The sequence below is a fragment of the Ostrea edulis genome, chromosome 6 (assembly GCF_947568905.1).
Source record: "Ostrea edulis chromosome 6, xbOstEdul1.1, whole genome shotgun sequence".
In the NCBI taxonomy this organism is placed as follows: domain Eukaryota; kingdom Metazoa; phylum Mollusca; class Bivalvia; order Ostreida; family Ostreidae; genus Ostrea; species Ostrea edulis.
The window spans coordinates 17,487,828-17,507,280 of NC_079169.1; the positions used below are offsets into that span (position 1 = coordinate 17,487,828).

General features: G+C 32.9%; 1 protein-coding gene across 2 annotated transcripts in view; it reads left to right on the forward strand.

Annotated features, from left to right (window-relative positions):
- Nucleotides 1-19,453, forward strand: part of LOC125646866 (exocyst complex component 3-like) — a 75,995-nt gene that overhangs the window by 40,368 nt on the left and 16,174 nt on the right. For both annotated transcript variants that reach the window (XM_048873448.2, XM_048873449.2), the window contains exons 11-16: nt 845-928; nt 2,138-2,211; nt 3,474-3,569; nt 4,693-4,759; nt 9,294-9,386; nt 11,474-11,567. In XM_048873448.2, the coding sequence (XP_048729405.1) occupies nt 845-928; nt 2,138-2,211; nt 3,474-3,569; nt 4,693-4,759; nt 9,294-9,386; nt 11,474-11,567 (508 nt within the window). The remainder of the gene's footprint in view (nt 1-844; nt 929-2,137; nt 2,212-3,473; nt 3,570-4,692; nt 4,760-9,293; nt 9,387-11,473; nt 11,568-19,453) is intronic.

A 19,453-nucleotide genomic window follows, 5' to 3' on the forward strand; every position in this document is an offset into this window, starting at 1 on the left:
AAAAATACCAATCTTATGACGCGCCTATAAGTCGGACATATAGTTTTAGACCAAAAATTGACTCCCAAAAATCCGACTTATAGGTGAGTATATACGGTAAGTCCACATTAAAGGTCACCAGACAACTGATGTTGGAGGACCATAAAGTGGTCATTGACAAGATAAAACAGAGCTTAGAAATAAAAGATTGGTGTTAGCCTTTCTATTTTTTAAGGAGACAAGATTTTTTCATGTACTGCATGGTAATCCTTCAAAATCTTTAAGCTGACTAAATTTACACTGTCGATCCACAAATCAAAAAAAATTGTTTGCGTATACAATGTAGGCAATCAGGTTGCTATTGATGTCATTGTATGATGTTTGGAGTAAATGACTGTGTTTGAAAAAGCAGGGTATTTTGTGTTCACCAAATGGCAACACTCTCTGTAGGTTTTATGTTAGTCCCCGAGGGTCTCTACAGCCCAGTAGCTAAGTACTTCGTTACTAGCTTGAAAATACGGATGTATATTTAATTGCTGTTATAAAATTTAGAAATTCATTTCAAAATTAAGGATTATCTCCCTCATGCATAGCTCTTATCCGTGGACGAATTTGGCTCCACATTTTTGGCACGCTGGTTTTGGCTATATTTAGCTCTAAAACTTCATAGTTATTTCGGATTTCAAACATTTCGGTTGAGCATCACTGAAGAGACATTATTTGTCGAAATGCGCATCTGGTGCATCAAAATTGGTACCGCAGAAGTTTTATATGTAGATATAATGTATAGATATCATGGATATGTAATGTACAGAAAGGCATCTTTAACTTTCCCGGTACGTAAACAACTGACTTTTCTCTTCAGCAAATGCTACCTCCTATTTTCCCTCCAGAATACAACATTGTGAAGAAGTATGTACGGATGTACCACAAGGCGTTGTCCAGTCACGTAAGAGCACCTTATATAGATTGATATAACACATGTATGTATGGAATATATTCAATAACATTTAGCCTCTTTCAGTTTCAGTCATTTCTGATATAAATGTATTGTTGACTGGGCAAAAGTCTGCCTTATCATGAGACCCATGATTCTCAGTCTGCTGCTTTGTTTACATAATGGCGAGGTTCACCGATCTAACAGATAATGAAATACAGAATTTATCAGATGAAAAGCAGAGCAGAGACACGGAAAATATAATTATCAATTAGGATATTGGGTAGGTCTTTTTAAACTAGTGGATACGGTGATAAATGTACACAATCACACTGTCCTGTTTTAAAAAGTTCAAAGTCAACAAACCATGTGCATCTAGGAAAAAAACAACACAACCTAAAATGAATGATGTATAACAAAACAGGTATAGACTTGTCCTTGGACAACAACTGTTTTGTTTGATCTTCAGCCTACTGCTACAGGCAACAGGTCCGTCCTCAGGTCAAACAAAACAGCTGTTGTCCTCAAACTCAGTCAATAACTGTATAATTAATAAATAGCTGTTGTCCTCGAGCCCAGTCAATAACTGTATAAGTATAAATAGCTGTTGTCCTCGAGCCTAGTCAATAACTGTATAATTAATAAATAGCTATTGTCCTCGAGCCCATTCAATAACTGTATAATTATAAATAACTGTTAAAAATTGTCTTCGAGCCCAGTCAATAACTGTATTAATAATAAATAGCTGTTGTCCTCGAGCCCAGTCAATAACTGTATAATTAATAAATAGCTGTTGTCCTCGAGCCCAGTCAATGTCCTTGAGCCCAGTCATTAACTGTATAATTATAAATAGATGTTGTCCTCAAGCCCAGTCAATAACTGTATAATGTATGTATTTTTGATCACTGCTTTTGTCAGCCAAATTTCAAAATACTTAGTTTGCATTTTGTGATTATTTGATTCTGAATTCCTTTATGTTCAGCCTTTGTATAGTATGATTGAGACGGCTAACTATAAAGATGCCATTACGATATTCATTAGAAAATGTACAATGTAGATCCAGGGCATCTCAATATAGAACAGGGATTTCTTTCTACATTGTCTATTAGTTTTTAAGACTTCAGGTATTTTTTTTTTACGCACTATTGGAAATGCTCTATTGCTGTTTTACTGCTGTTTTATTTTCAATTCCAAAACTAATTGCATATATGATTCTTTCAGTTTCAAGAAATGATTCTTCAAGGTTTGGAGGGGAATGAAATTGTGACTCTGCTACAGTGGGTCGGAATATATAAGTAAGTCTCACCAAATGTGTGCAGGCACTGTAAAACAATTTGTATTCGTGACAACTTTATTTCGCCATTAACCAGCGATTCGCAGTGACTGATTTTCCTGTCCTGGATTATCTTAGAGCTTTCATTTTGGTGTCAGAAAATTTGTTGTAAACAGGATGCTACAACTAAGTACAACTATTAAGTGTTTACTGGTTCAGTACTGATCCCAAACACATTACACATCTGTTACTGAACCCTATCCAGTTGAATTTTTTTGTATCAGTTCAAATTTTGAAAGTGTTTGGCAGGTACTGCATTTTGTGGCGGAAGGATCAATTAATCAAAAAGTTCTTATAATCTCCATGATTTTTCAGTTTCTCTTTCATCCAATATATCTTCTATTTTTATACTCCGATACATGTATTTCAGTTTTATGATTTATGACACAAGTAGTTTAGATTTGAAATTAGTTCAAATATTGTAATTTATTAATTTGGTTGATATATTTTTCCAAACAGAACACTCAAAAACAGTTTGAAATGATTTACTCGAAATTTTGTATAAAAATTCATTATTTTTGCCAATAATTTGAAAATTTGATATCCAACCTCCACTTGTTTTAATTCCATTGTAATTTATAAGATAAAACCTTGCAAATTTTGTGAAATTTTAGAAATTGACACTAATACTAATACATTATGTCCTTTCAAAATCTCAAATTTTATATTATGAATTTTTTCGTATATCAAGTGCAAAAAGGTCATTCATTTCCATTTCTAGTTATAAACTTTTTAAATCTTTATTGTTAGAAGACATGATTATGTGTCTATTTTATGTAATGATTGATTTGTGTTGCTTATGTTGTGTTGACACCAATAGACAAATCAAGTTTAATTGAATAAATCTTAACTTTGAGTCAATTTTAAGTTCAAAAGGTCATGTTTAGAACATTGTAGTTCAATAACAAGCATTGAGGCACCATTTTCCTAATTCTCCTTCAATGTAGAAATCAAAAATGCACTTCCCAAAAAATTGACAATACTCTAACGCTCAGGTGCAAACCTTTAACATCAAAGATAAAAAAAACACTTCAAAAAACGTGAAACAGTCCCTTCAGATGTGTAGGTTTCGCATAGTCATTAGTGTATAACTAAAGTTCATGGAAAAAAATAGAATTTACAGAGAATTTAGGGTTGGATTTCACAGTAAGACATATTATACTGTGTTAGGTTAGTCAGGTTTAGCTGTACAAACAGACTCATCTCAAATGACATGTTTTGCAGTTCACCAGAACTTATGAAACACCCAGCATTGGACTTTGACACCAAAGAATTTGGTCCACTGTTAGAGACGACGGCTGTGGATGAACTACAAAATCAGTAAGATGAGACATCCAAAGTAATTAATAAAGGTAGAAATGGTTCATTAGAGACCCTCCTCCATTAATATACCCGTACAGTGTGTGTCCCTGTGTCACGTGGTCAGCTAGTGTAGGTGTACTATTCATGTAGGTGAAATAATCCTTCAGCTGTGGATATTAAGAGCTGTTAGGGAATTTGATCAAAAACCTTTTATCTGGTGAATGTGAATGGAGAATTGAATTAAACACAGCACGTGAATGGAGAATAAAACTAAACACTGCATGTGAATGTGAATGGAGAATTAAACCAAACACTGCACGTGAATATGAAACAGGTTGTACTTCATCCAAGAATGTGCAGAAAAATAGTTTGGGTTCCAAACCTAAACTGTATTCTCTATTATAAAAAAAAGATTAACAGTTGCTATTTTCTGAGTTATCAGTTTATAAGTGTTTTGTTAGACAACTTCATTTTCTCAATGTTGTCAGAGATGTAATTTTATTACATTTCCATTGAATAAGAATGATATTTTTACTACAGTGAGAATAAGAACTGGTTGTGATGTCATGTTGTATATACATGTAGTTACTACACATCCTTTACGATTTGAAATAAACATGTTCTAAAACCAAAGAAAATGTAATAGACAGAAAATTCAATGTGGTTTTTTTTTGTTGGATATGTAATTCATTTCACCCATAAGACAAGATTTTTTCCCCTGATATTTTCACTCATGCTTCGCACTCGTGAAAATATTTTTAAAATCCTGTCTTACTCGTGAAATAAATTCCACATCCAACTACAAAGCATTGAATATCCCCTATACATGTATATAGGAAAAAATGTCTGGATTTTTTTTTTCAACAAGACTCTCAGATATTATGATATCGTAGTACGTAACAATCATAAAAGTTCAGTTTACATTTTACTATCAAAGTATTGTAACTCTGAGACAAACCTGGTAATATACCCCCAAGTTTTTATTGTAGGAACAAGATAAGACAAGAAATATCATGAAAAATCATATTGAGAAACATTGGGTATGACTTACAGGAAAATGAATGATTGCAGTTGTTGTGGTGCATGTGCTTTAAATTCATGCTACAGGAATCTAATATGATGTCAAATTGGATATTTATAGATACCTAAAGACCATGAAGTTGAATATAATGGAGTGGACCAAAAATTCCTTGACTCAGGACCAAAAGGTGAGGAGAATTAATGGTAATGCAGTACTGAGTCTGATTTGATTAGTTTTAGAGTTATTTTAATAAGGCCATAATTTTTTTTTAATATCTTTTTGAATTTGAATACTTAATCAAAGTTATAGGGGCATGCAGACAAAATTTGAGCAGAAAATTCTCAAATTTTGTTTTTCCATTTTTATATGCCCGCATAAAGATGTGGACATATTATGCTATACCACTGTCATCCGTTTGTCTGTCCCTTTATCTTTTTCTTAGCAACTCCTCTTAAACCCTTTGGGGATTTTGATGAAACTTGGTACATGTACAAAGAAAGATCACAATGTGGAGCTGTGTATATTGCAAGGGAAATGCTGTCCAATGTTTTTTAAAGGAGTTGTGGCCCTCGGACTTAACTTTTTCTATTCAAAATTCTTTTGTCTTTGCACCTCCTCCTTAACCCTTTAAGGAATTTTGATGAAACTTGGTTCAAAAAAAGATAACAATATGTAGATGTGTATATTACAAGGGGAATGCTGTCCCACTATTTTTGAAGGAGTTACAGCCCTTGGATTTACATTTGTTTAATCCAAAATACATTGTTATTGCAACTCAGACAAAATCCTTTTGTGGATAATCCTTTCTTACTTGTTCAAATTCCTGGGTCAGTATTGTTTGCGGGCATATCATGTACCAGTTTATTGGTGCCCTTATTTTTAATGTATAGAATGCTTAACTAAGGTATTTCTAATGGTCAGCAAAAATATGAATGTCAGTTGTCGAGGTGTGTGGGAGATACAGAGCTCGCAATTCATTGTTATGTAAACAAGGCTCGTGCCATGTTTTTGTTTACATAGGTTAAATATACTAGCTAAAGTTCGTTTAAAGCAGATTTTTCAATTTACAAGTTAATTCTGAACACAATTAGATAGTTTCTAGTGTTAAGCACATATCAGTTTTGTTTTAAACATGCTATTTTCTATTATTAAGCAATCTATATGTAAACAAAAACATGGCACATGCCCCTTTAAGGTGGTATACTACATCATCAAATTTTATTGTTTTAGAGTAGTAATAGACAAATTAAGGTACCAAAGCATGGAAGCCATGATTGAAATGAATACTTCATATATTGTTTGCATGAACATTTACCACACATCCAGTTAAATATGTATGGTATAAAATTGTCATTACTGGCCAAAGATTCAAAATTCAATGGTGTTTGATTTGTGATGTTTGTGGAATTTTCTTGCACACCAATTGAGACTGCACCCACGGGATGTACACAGAGTCCGTCTGTGGGAGTGAATTTCTCAATTTTCTTCTTTTATGTGCGAAGGGACACACATTCCAACTGTTGATTTATTTGCTCGAGTGGCAGGTTGATGATTCAGTGAGTTTTGTCACAGACTCTCCTATCAAACTAGACAGAAAACCTTCATGCCTTGTTTCCATTTTTGTACTTACTTTGCTCATATTTAAAGAAGTTTCTGATCTGTGGCCGGATACTGATGTAATATAACGACTAGAAAAGTTGTTCACATCAGTCATACTGTCGCTCGTATTGCGTGGTGGTTGTAGGTTTTGGACTAGACGTGCCTGCCTATATTAGGTATAACGTTTTAGATTAAAAAATTCTGATAAAATGCTTCGTATACTAGTGTCCATCTCTCTCTGAAGGAATTCACGTCGGCAGGCACAGGTAATTCATTACAGGGTGTAGCTTGATAGATACATGTACTTCTTACCTCCAGGACTGGACAGTTTGGATGACCTGTTTGAAAAATAGTGTTTTTAGAAACACAAGCATAGATTGATCTTTCTTTAGAAACACAAGCATAGATTGATTGATCTTTCTTTATTGAAAGTAAATAAATTTTATGAGATCAAAGGCTGTCGATGGCAAGATGTACGTTTTGGTTCTTAGTCCTCTCTGACGCCGGTAGCAGTCGTATCTTCCTGTGATTTTTGTCCACTGCATTGATATCCCGATAAATGTACTCTCTCCCGAAGCCATCAGTAGCAACTTAAAAAATGTCTTTGGTCATCGCTGGAAGATTCTCTTGTTCTCTTCTGCAGAGGAAAAACATTATATCAAACCACACCTTCTACATTAGACAAACTGGAATTTTAAGATTCTGGGTGGAGCTGTTGTATGTATTTTTTAATTCTCCTTTCTCAATGGCTGATGTGAGCTTTGTTTTCTCACGCTATAAACTGACTGACGTGATGAGGAACATGTGGTTTGTCTTCTTTCATTCTATATCTCTAGTAATGTCTGTACTTCTATATATATATACCTATAAACTGACTGACAGGGTGAGGAGTTTGTCCTCTTTCAGTCTATATCTTTAGTAATATCAGTACTCCTATACCCTATTGGTATTTTAAAAAATATCAAGCAAGACCTCATGAAAGATTAGGATAACAATAGCAATACAGCGTAGAGGGTAATCTCAGAGTGTGCAATGCTGAAAGTTTGCACTCGTCATCGTTTTTCTTCCTGATGTCTGGATAAATGTGAATAAGATATCTGGAATTTCCTTCACTGAATACGTATTGGAGTCCATGCTCTTGTCATTTTCTACTGATGGTCCAAAGCAGTTAGCAAAGCTTTTGTGGACTGTTTAATATTTGCGGAGATATTGTCATCACAAATTAATGTTTTGGCATCTGCATCTGATTCAGTACTTTTTGCAAAATGCGACATCCCCAAGGGTGAATCAGTGACATCACCAAATAACAAGGTCTTCCAAGCCCATTTTTATACACCCGTCTTTAGACGGGACATATTATGGTACAGCAATGTCTGTACATCCGTTCGTCCGTCCGTCCGTCCATCTGTCAACCCATCTGTACGTCCATCAGTTCGGGGTTTTCTGTTTCTAATTTCATTTCTCTGTCACATATCAAGCTGAAACTTGCTATGTAGCTTCTTTGTGGATCACTCAAGATCTTGTTGCAATTTTTATTCATTTTGACCTCTCTTGCAGGAGTGTTGCCCCTTTATTTGAAAATTATTGTTATATGGAGGGTACATAATTTGTCTGGCTAACTCCTCCCACAATTTTCAAGTGAGGACCATCTTATTTTACAGAGTATTTGTATGGGTATTGAAGATGTGCATGTGGCAAGGATTTTGATTTCCTTCAATTTTTGAGAAAATTACAGGTTGTTCAACTCAGTCCATTTTATTTTAAGGAAATATTCATATTATGCAAAGAAAGTATGTCACAGCCTAATGATGGCTGATACTACCTGAAGCAAATTTCTACAAATTATGGCTCAAGAAAAACACCCTATGTAAGCATTTCACGGGCGTATTATGTACCGTTTGCAGTACTCTTGTTAAAAAATTATTAGGAGTTATCGCTTGCTAATGTTATCTCTCAGACTTTGACCACTGATGTCATTTCATTAGGGAGACATCACAACTGCACGTGACCTGTTTCAAACCAATGTCAGATTTACTGTTATTATTCTGAAGGATAATGATAATAGACAGCAAATAGATGATTAACAATATTTTTCAACAAGGAAGATGATTTCATGTGGATCAACACAATATATGGTATTTGGAATTGATGTCATTTTATTTAAATGACCAGCAGGAAAATCAAGTTGACAGGCTTCTCAATGAATTATTCCCAATCCCTTTTTTATACAACAATCTTTAAACAGTGAATATGTCCATTCGGAGTTTTCTAAAAAAAAATTCTCTCTGTCACTTATCACGCTGAAACTTGCTGCTTCTCTGTGGGTCACTCTTGATCATGTTGCAGTTTGGATCCATGTTGACCTCTCTTACTGGAGTTTTGCCCCTTTATTTGATATTAATGTTATATGAAGGGTACATGATATTAATGTTAGAAGGAGGGTACGTGGTACATGTATTAATGTTATATGGAGGGTACATGATTTTTCTGTCTAACTCCTCCTACAGTTTTCAAGTGAGAACCTTCTTATTTTACAGATTGTTCGTATGTGTGTTTAAGATGTGCATGGATTTTAGTTTTTATGTTTATTTAATTTTTCTCACAGTTTTCTAGCTAGGGCCTTTGAGAAGAAATTGAAGATGTGTGTATTTCAAGGATTTTGCTTCCCAACAATTTTCTAATTTCTTTGATGTTTGAAAAAAAATCACATGTTATTGAAAACTTGATAATTTTTTGTCAAAATATTTTACTCACAGGGCTCTTGGTTTGTCTGTCTACTTCCTTTCACAAGTTTTAAGCTATCTCCCCTTTTATCCAAACATTGCAAAAGGAAGTATGTCACAGCCTTATGCTGACTGCTACAACCTCAACTAAAGTTCTACAACTCCTGGCGTTTTTGCTGTGTTTGCTAATCAATGTCCTAAAAAACAAACTCCTGAATAAAAACACCCCTCATAAGCTTGTGACGACGTATTTTGTACCATTTTTGTTACTCCTATGACAGCTTTCCTATGGGTTTTTGTATGTGTTGGTTGTATTTCAATATGACTTTATTGTTTTCAACACTTAGTTCACGTGCATTACATATATTTGCGAGCATTATTCAGCATTTATTTTTGTAGGATTGGTATCGCGCTGAACATCCTGATGCAGATGGCGACGGTTATTACTCCACCTCTCTGCCAGTCATCATATTTCAAATGATGGAGCAAAACGTAATAGTCTTATTTTATCTTATTATTCATTGCTTTCTTTGCTAATTAGCATCTGTCATTAATATTAGATTTTCTCCCACATGAAAGAAGGCAACTAATGCAAGAGTTTGTTTGTCAAGTTTTAACTCATCTAATCACAAAATATCTTACGACTAAGCTGAAAAAATAATTCTGTCTGATAATGAAATACCGATCACAAGGTCATTAGTATGTATTCAACTTTTATAAAACATGGATGTACTTTACATATGAATTCAGAAAGTTTACAAGAAATGAAAAAAAGAAAATTACAGCATTTTTAAATTTTGATCTTAGTCATATTTTGTGAATAGGCCCACATCTTAGCTTTAAAAGCTCAGGTGAGTTTTCAGATCAAAATTTGATTGTCTCTTATTGTTGTTGCCTTCATTAACATTTTTAACTTCCCAGAATCACTAGGCCAATTTCAACCAAACTTGGTACAAAATATCTTTGGGTGAGGGAATTCAATGCTGTTGAAATGAATTTATGCTTGTTATAAAAAAGTGTAAACTGACCCAAACCAGGTTATCCTCGTATAATTTGTCCCAGAATTAAAGTCATTCCTTATAATTTAATGCAAGAGACAAAGATCCTAACAATCGTTTATCAAAATGTACATAAATTATTACTTAGCAACAATGACGAAGCGTCTAGCTGTGAAGGCAGCCATCTTTAATCTTAGTTCTATGGAGCCTATTTATCAAAATATTGAATCGAAGGTGAAGTTTGTCATGACAGAAAATATGTGTAGGCTATACAATGTGCATTTCGCTGCCCTTTAGAGATCGACTTTGAAGTCGCTCATCTCCGACAGACTGAAAAAATACGGGAAATTGCATTGTCTAAGCTGACCCAAAGTAAGTCTGCAAATATCAGAAAATGTAATGATTTGCGGCTTTTAACTCTGAAAATTTCTACCACATGAAAACTTACATGCAACGTTGTCACTAATAGGAAATCTAACACAAGAAAATATAAGCAAATGACAAATCGCGATCCATACGTCAGTGTGACTGACGTCATGTAATAAAATGTGACGTATGATTTTTATACCCCCCGAACGTCTGTCTGTCTGTGCAGATTCGTGTCCGGGCCATAACTTCTTTGTTCTTTGACTTAGGCATACCATATTTGGCACACAGGTGGATCACCATGAGATGATGTGTCGAGTACCTTCATGACCTCTATATGACCTTGACCTCAAGGTCAAAATTAAAGGGTATTTTTACAATGGATTCGTGTCCGGGCCATAACTTCTTTGTTCTTTGACACAGGCATACCATATTTGACACATGAGTGTATCACCATGATATAATGTGTCATATACCTTCATGACCTCCATATGACCTTGACCTCAAGGTCAAAATTATAGGTTTTTACAATGGATTCGTGTCAGGGCCATGATCGACTTCTTTGTTCTTTGACATAGGCATACCATATTTGACAAATGAGTGTATCACCATGAGATGTTCATGCTCTAGCAGTAATTTTTAAACCATGTACCAAAATAAGAGAAACAATTAAATTCTTTGAATATCCTATTTATTGGATGGATTCATAGATTTCCTTTATAAAGCAACATTTTCAATAAAAAAAAAATACTAGATGACCATTTGATTAGACTACTGGTTTGATCTGAGGAAGTCTGTATTTATCAATTATATAGTGATAGTGTGCCAATAGTGATAGTGTTGGTGTTATTAGTATTAGTTCCAAAAGGACAGTTCTAGTTTTGATACTAATCATTACATATTGAGCATTCTGTTATGCATTTCATTGATTTTGAATTACATGTCCTGAATCATAAAGCTTAATTCTGAAAACATAATTGTTTTTTGTACAACTCATTTATTACTATAAATACATGACATTGTATGCACTGTAGTAGGTGATCCGAAGATCGGACAAAATGTCATAAATCAGCTCTACATATAATAAATATTCTACAATATATATTGAAAATTGTTGTCAAATCAAGAAATGATTTAAATTTTTAATCTCAGAGGATTTTTATGTTATTTTTAACTCACAAGATACTGGAATGCAAACTGAATTTTTTGTTTTAGCTGCAAGTTGCCCAAATGATTGGAGAGGATATGGTTAAGAAGGTGATCGAGCTCTTCACCGATGAACTATCCCATTATGGCAAGGAGTATAGAGGTAGTGATATTTTATAATGAACTAGCACAAGGAGTATAGAGTAGTGATATTTTATAATGAACTAGCACAAGGAATATAGAGTAGTGATATTTTATAATGAACTAGCACAAGGAGTATAGAGTAGTGATATTTTATAATGAACTAGCACAAGGAGTATAGAGGTAGTGATATTTTATGATGAACTAGCACAAGGAGTATAGAGTAGTGATATTTTATAATGAACTAGCACAAGGAGTATAGAGTAGTGATATTTTATAATGAACTAGCACACTATGACAAGGAGTATAGAGGTAGTGATATTTTATAATGAACTAGCACAAGGAGTATAGAGGTAGTGATATTTTATAATGAACTAGCACACTATGACAAGGAGTATAGAGTAGTGATATTTTATAATGAACTAGCACAAGGAGTATAGAGGTAGTGATATTTTATAATGAACTAGCACACTATGACAAGGAGTATAGAGGTAGTGATATTTTATAATGAACTAGCACAAGGAGTATAGAGTAGTGATATTTTATAATGAACTAGCACAAGGAGTATAGAGTAGTGATATTTTATAATGAACTAGCACAAGGAGTATAGAGGTAGTGATATTTTATAATGAACTAGCACACTATGACAAGGAGTATAGAGTAGTGATATTTTATAATGAACTAGCACAAGGAGTATAGAGGTAGTGATATTTTATAATGAACTAGCACAAGGAGTATAGAATAGTGATATTTTATAATGAACTAGCACAAGGAGTATAGAGTAGTGATATTTTATAATGAACTAGCACAAGGAGTATAGAGTAGTGATATTTTATAATGAACTAGCACAAGGAGTATAGAATAGTGATATTTTATAATGAACTAGCACAAGGAGTATAGAATAGTGATATTTTATAATGAACTAGCACAAGGAGTATAGAGTTAGTGATATTTTATAATGAACTAGCACAAGGAGTATAGAGTAGTGATATTTTATAATGAACTAGCACAAGGAGTATAGAGTAGTGATATTTTATAATGAACTAGCACAAGGAGTATAGAGTAGTGATATTTTATAATGAACTAGCACAAGGAGTATAGAGGTAGTGATATTTTATAATGAACTAGCACAAGGAGTAGAGGTAGTGATATTTTATAATGAACTAGCACAAGGAGTATAGAGTAGTGATATTTTATAATGAACTAGCACAAGGAGTATAGAGTAGTGATATTTTATAATGAACTAGCACAAGGAGTATAGAGTAGTGATATTTTATGATGAACTAGCACACTATGACAAGGAGTATAGAGGTAGTGATATTTTATAATGAACTAGCACAAGGAGTATAGAGGTAGTGATATTTTATAATGAACTAGCACAAGGAGTATAGAGTAGTGATATTTTATAATGAACTAGCACAAGGAGTATAGAGTAGTGATATTTTATAATGAACTAGCACACTATGACAAGGAGTATAGAGGTAGTGATATTTTATAATGAACTAGCACACTATGACAAGGAGTATAGAGTAGTGATATTTTATAATGAACTAGCACACTATGACAAGGAGTATAGAGTAGTGATATTTTATAATGAACTAGCACACTATGACAAGGAGTATAGATGTAGTGATATTTTATAATGAACTAGCACACTATGACAAGGAGTATAGAGTAGTGATATTTTATAATGAACTAGCACAAGGAGTATAGAGTAGTGATATTTTATAATGAACTAGCACAAGGAGTATAGAGGTAGTGATATTTTATAATGAACTAGCACACTATGACAAGGAGTATAGAGTAGTGATATTTTATAATGAACTAGCACAAGGAATATAGAGTAGTGATATTTTATAATGAACTAGCACAAGGAGTATAGAGTAGTGATATTTTATAATGAACTAGCACAAGGAGTATAGATGTAGTGATATTTTATAATGAACTAGCACAAGGAGTATAGAGTAGTGATATTTTATAATGAGCTAGCACAAGGAGTATAGAGTAGTGATATTTTATAATGAACTAGCACAAGGAGTATAGAGGTAGTGATATTTTATGATGAACTAGCACAAGAAGTATAGAGGTAGTGATATTTTATAATGAACTAGCACAAGGAGTATAGAGGTAGTGATATTTTATAATGAACTAGCACACTATGACAAGGAGTATAGATGTAGTGATATTTTATAATGAACTAGCACACTATGACAAGGAGTATAGAGTAGTGATATTTTATGATGAACTAGCACAAGGAGTATAGAGGTAGTGATATTTTATAATGAACTAGCACACTATGACAAGGAGTATAGAGTAGTGATATTTTATAATGAACTAGCACAAGGAGTATAGAGTAGTGATATTTTATAATGAACTAGCACAAGGAGTATAGAGTAGTGATATTTTATAATGAACTAGCACAAGGAGTATAGAGTAGTGATATTTTATAATGAACTAGCACAAGGAGTATAGAGGTAGTGATATTTTATGATGAACTAGCACACTATGACAAGGAGTATAGAGTAGTGATATTTTATAATGAACTAGCACAAGGAGTATAGAGTAGTGATATTTTATAATGAACTAGCACAAGGAGTATAGAGGTAGTGATATTTTATAATGAACTAGCACAAGGAGTATAGAAATAGTGATATTTTATAATGAACTAGCACAAGGAGTATAGAGTAGTGATATTTTATAATGAACTAGCACAAGGAGTATAGAGGTAGTGATATTTTATAATGAACTAGCACAAGGGGTATAGAGTAGTGATATTTTATAATGAACTAGCACAAGAAGTATAGAGATAGTGATATTTTATAATGAACTAGCACAAGGAGTATAGAGTAGTGATATTTTATAATGAACTAGCACAAGGAGTATAGAGGTAGTGATATTTTATAATGAACTAGCACACTATGACAAGGAGTATAGAGGTAGTGATATTTTATAATGAACTAGCACACTATGACAAGGAGTATAGAGTAGTGATATTTTATAATGAACTAGCACACTATGACAAGGAGTATAGAGTAGTGATATTTTATAATGAACTAGCACACTATGACAAGGAGTATAGATGTAGTGATATTTTATAATGAACTAGCACACTATGACAAGGAGTATAGAGGTAGTGATATTTTATAATGAACTATCGCACTATGGCAAGGAGTATAGAGGTAGTGATATTTTATAATGAACTATCGCACTATGGCAAGGAGTATAGAGGTAGTGATATTTTATAATGAACTAGCACAAGGAGTATAGAGTAGTGATATTTTATAATGAACTAGCACAAGGAGTATAGAGTAGTGATATTTTATAATGAACTAGCACAAGGAGTATAGAGGTAGTGATATTTTATGATGAACTAGCACAAGGAGTATAGAGTAGTGATATTTTATAATGAACTAGCACACTATGACAAGGAGTATAGAGGTAGTGATATTTTATAATGAACTAGCACAAGGAGTATAGAGTAGTGATATTTTATAATGAACTAGCACACTATGACAAGGAGTATAGAGGTAGTGATATTTTATAATGAACTAGCACACTATGACAAGGAGTATAGAGTAGTGATATTTTATAATGAACTAGCACACTATGACAAGGAGTATAGAGTAGTGATATTTTATAATGAACTAGCACAAGGAGTATAGAGGTAGTGGTATTTTATAATGAACTAGCACACTATGACAAGGAGTATAGAGGTAGTGATATTTTATAATGAACTAGCACACTATGACAAGGAGTATAGAGTAGTGATATTTTATAATGAACTAGCACACTATGACAAGGAGTATAGAGTAGTGATATTTTATAATGAACTAGCACAAGGAGTATAGAGGTAGTGATATTTTATAATGAACTAGCACAAGGAGTATAGAGGTAGTGATATTTTATAATGAACTAGCACAAGGAATATAGAGTAGTGATATTTTATAATGAACTAGCACAAGGAGTATAGAGTAGTGATATTTTATAATGAACTAGCACAAGGAGTATAGAGGTAGTGATATTTTATAATGAACTAGCACAAGGAGTATAGAGTAGTGATATTTTATAATGAACTAGCACAAGGAGTATAGAGTAGTGATATTTTATGATGAACTAGCACACTATGACAAGGAGTATAGAGGTAGTGATATTTTATAATGAACTAGCACAAGGAGTATAGAGGTAGTGATATTTTATAATGAACTAGCACACTATGACAAGGAGTATAGAGGTAGTGATATTTTATAATGAACTAGCACACTATGACAAGGAGTATAGAGTAGTGATATTTTATAATGAACTAGCACACTATGACAAGGAGTATAGAGTAGTGATATTTTATAATGAACTAGCACACTATGACAAGGAGTATAGATGTAGTGATATTTTATAATGAACTAGCACACTATGACAAGGAGTATAGAGTAGTGATATTTTATAATGAACTAGCACAAGGAGTATAGAGTAGTGATATTTTATAATGAACTAGCACAAGGAGTATAGAGGTAGTGATATTTTATAATGAACTAGCACACTATGACAAGGAGTATAGAGTAGTGATATTTTATAATGAACTAGCACAAGGAGTATAGAGTAGTGATATTTTATAATGAACTAGCACAAGGAGTATAGAGTAGTGATATTTTATAATGAACTAGCACAAGGAGTATAGATGTAGTGATATTTTATAATGAACTAGCACAAGGAGTATAGAGTAGTGATATTTTATAATGAGCTAGCACAAGGAGTATAGAGTAGTGATATTTTATAATGAACTAGCACAAGGAGTATAGAGGTAGTGATATTTTATGATGAACTAGCACAAGAAGTATAGAGGTAGTGGTATTTTATAATGAACTAGCACAAGGAGTATAGATGTAGTGATATTTTATAATGAACTAGCACACTATGACAAGGAGTATAGAGTAGTGATATTTTATGATGAACTAGCACAAGGAGTATAGAGGTAGTGATATTTTATAATGAACTAGCACACTATGACAAGGAGTATAGAGTAGTGATATTTTATAATGAACTAGCACAAGGAGTATAGAGTAGTGATATTTTATAATGAACTAGCACAAGGAGTATAGAGTAGTGATATTTTATAATGAACTAGCACAAGGAGTATAGAGTAGTGATATTTTATAATGAACTAGCACAAGGAGTATAGAGGTAGTGATATTTTATGATGAACTAGCACACTATGACAAGGAGTATAGAGTAGTGATATTTTATAATGAACTAGCACAAGGAGTATAGAGTAGTGATATTTTATAATGAACTAGCACAAGGAGTATAGAGGTAGTGATATTTTATGATGAACTAGCACAAGGAGTATAGAGGTAGTGATATTTTATAATGAACTAGCACAAGGAGTATAGAGTAGTGATATTTTATAATGAACTAGCACAAGGAATATAGAGTAGTGATATTTTATAATGAACTAGCACACTATGACAAGGAGTGTAGAGTAGTGATATTTTATAATGAACTAGCACACTATGACAAGGAGTATAGAGTAGTGATATTTTATAATGAACTAGCACACTATGACAAGGAGTATAGAGTAGTGATATTTTATAATGAACTAGCACAAGGAGTATAGAGGTAGTGATATTTTATGATGAACTAGCACAAGGAGTATAGAGTAGTGATATTTTATAATGAACTAGCACAAGGAGTATAGAGTAGTGATATTTTATAATGAACTAGCACAAGGAGTATAGAGGTAGTGATATTTTATAATGAACTAGCACAAGGAGTATAGAGGTAGTGATATTTTATAATGAACTAGCACAAGGAGTATAGAGGTAGTGATATTTTATAATGAACTAGCACAAGGAATATAGAGTAGTGATATTTTATAATGAACTAGCACAAGGAGTATAGAGGTAGTGATATTTTATAATGAACTAGCACACTATGACAAGGAGTATAGAGGTAGTGATATTTTATAATGAACTAGCACACTATGACAAGGAGTATAGAGTAGTGATATTTTATAATGAACTAGCACACTATGACAAGGAGTATAGAGTAGTGATATTTTATAATGAACTAGCACACTATGACAAGGAGTATAGATGTAGCGATATTTTATAATGAACTAGCACACTATGACAAGGAGTATAGAGTAGTGATATTTTATAATGAACTAGCACAAGGAGTATAGAGTAGTGATATTTTATAATGAACTAGCACAAGGAGTATAGAGGTAGTGATATTTTATAATGAACTAGCACACTATGACAAGGAGTATAGAGTAGTGATATTTTATAATGAACTAGCACAAGGAGTATAGAGTAGTGATATTTTATAATGAACTAGCACAAGGAGTATAGAGGTAGTGATATTTTATGATGAACTAGCACAAGGAGTATAGAGTAGTGATATTTTATAATGAACTAGCACAAGGAGTATAGAGTAGTGATATTTTATAATGAACTAGCACAAGGAGTATAGAGGTAGTGATATTTTATAATGAACTAGCACAAGGAGTATAGAGGTAGTGATATTTTATAATGAACTAGCACAAGGAGTATAGAGGTAGTGATATTTTATAATGAACTAGCACAAGGAATATAGAGTAGTGATATTTTATAATGAACTAGAACAAGGAGTATAGAGGTAGTGATATTTTATAATGAACTAGCACACTATGACAAGGAGTATAGAGGTAGTGATATTTTATAATGAACTAGCACACTATGACAAGGAGTATAGAGTAGTGATATTTTATAATGAACTAGCACACTATGACAAGGAGTATAGAGTAGTGATATTTTATAATGAACTAGCACACTATGACAAGGAGTATAGATGTAGTGATATTTTATAATGAACTAGCACACTATGACAAGGAGTATAGAGTAGTGATATTTTATAATGAACTAGCACAAGGAGTATAGAGTAGTGATATTTTATAATGAACTAGCACAAGGAGTATAGAGGTAGTGATATTTTATGATGAACTAGCACACTATGACAAGGAGTATAGAGTAGTGATATTTTATAATGAACTAGCACAAGGAGTATAGAGTAGTGATATTTTATGATGAACTAGCACAAGGAGTATAGAATAGTGATATTTTATAATGAACTAGCACACTATGACAAGGAGTATAGAGTAGTGATATTTTATAATGAACTAGCACAAGGAGTATAGAGTAGTGATATTTTATAATGAACTAGCACAAGGAGTATAGAGGTAGTGATATTTTATAATGAACTAGCACAAGGAGTATAGAATAGTGATATTTTATAATGAACTAGCACAAGGAGTATAGAGTAGTGATATTTTATAATGAACTAGCACAAGGAGTATAGAGGTAGTGATATTTTATAATGAACTAGCACAAGGAGTATAGAGTAGTGATATTTTATAATGAACTAGCACAAGGTGTATAGAGGTAGTGATATTTTATAATGAACTAGCACAAGGAGTATAGAGTAGTGATATTTTATAATGAACTAGCACACTATGACAAGGAGTATAGAGGTAGTGATATTTTATAATGAACTAGCACAAGGAGTATAGAGGTAGTGGTATTTTATAATGAACTAGCACAAGGAGTATAGAGGTAGTGATATTTTATGATGAACTAGCACAAGGAGTATAGAGTAGTGATATTTTATAATGAACTAGCACAAGGAATATAGAGTAGTGATATTTTATAATGAACTAGCACACTATGACAAGGAGTATAGAGGTAGTGATATTTTATAATGAACTAGCACAAGGAGTATAGAGTAGTGATATTTTATGATGAACTAGCACAAGGAGTATAGAGTAGTGATATTTTATGATGAACTAGCACAAGGTGTATAGAGGTAGTGATATTTTATAATGAACTAGCACAAGGAATATAGAGTAGTGATATTTTATAATGAACTAGCACAAGGAGT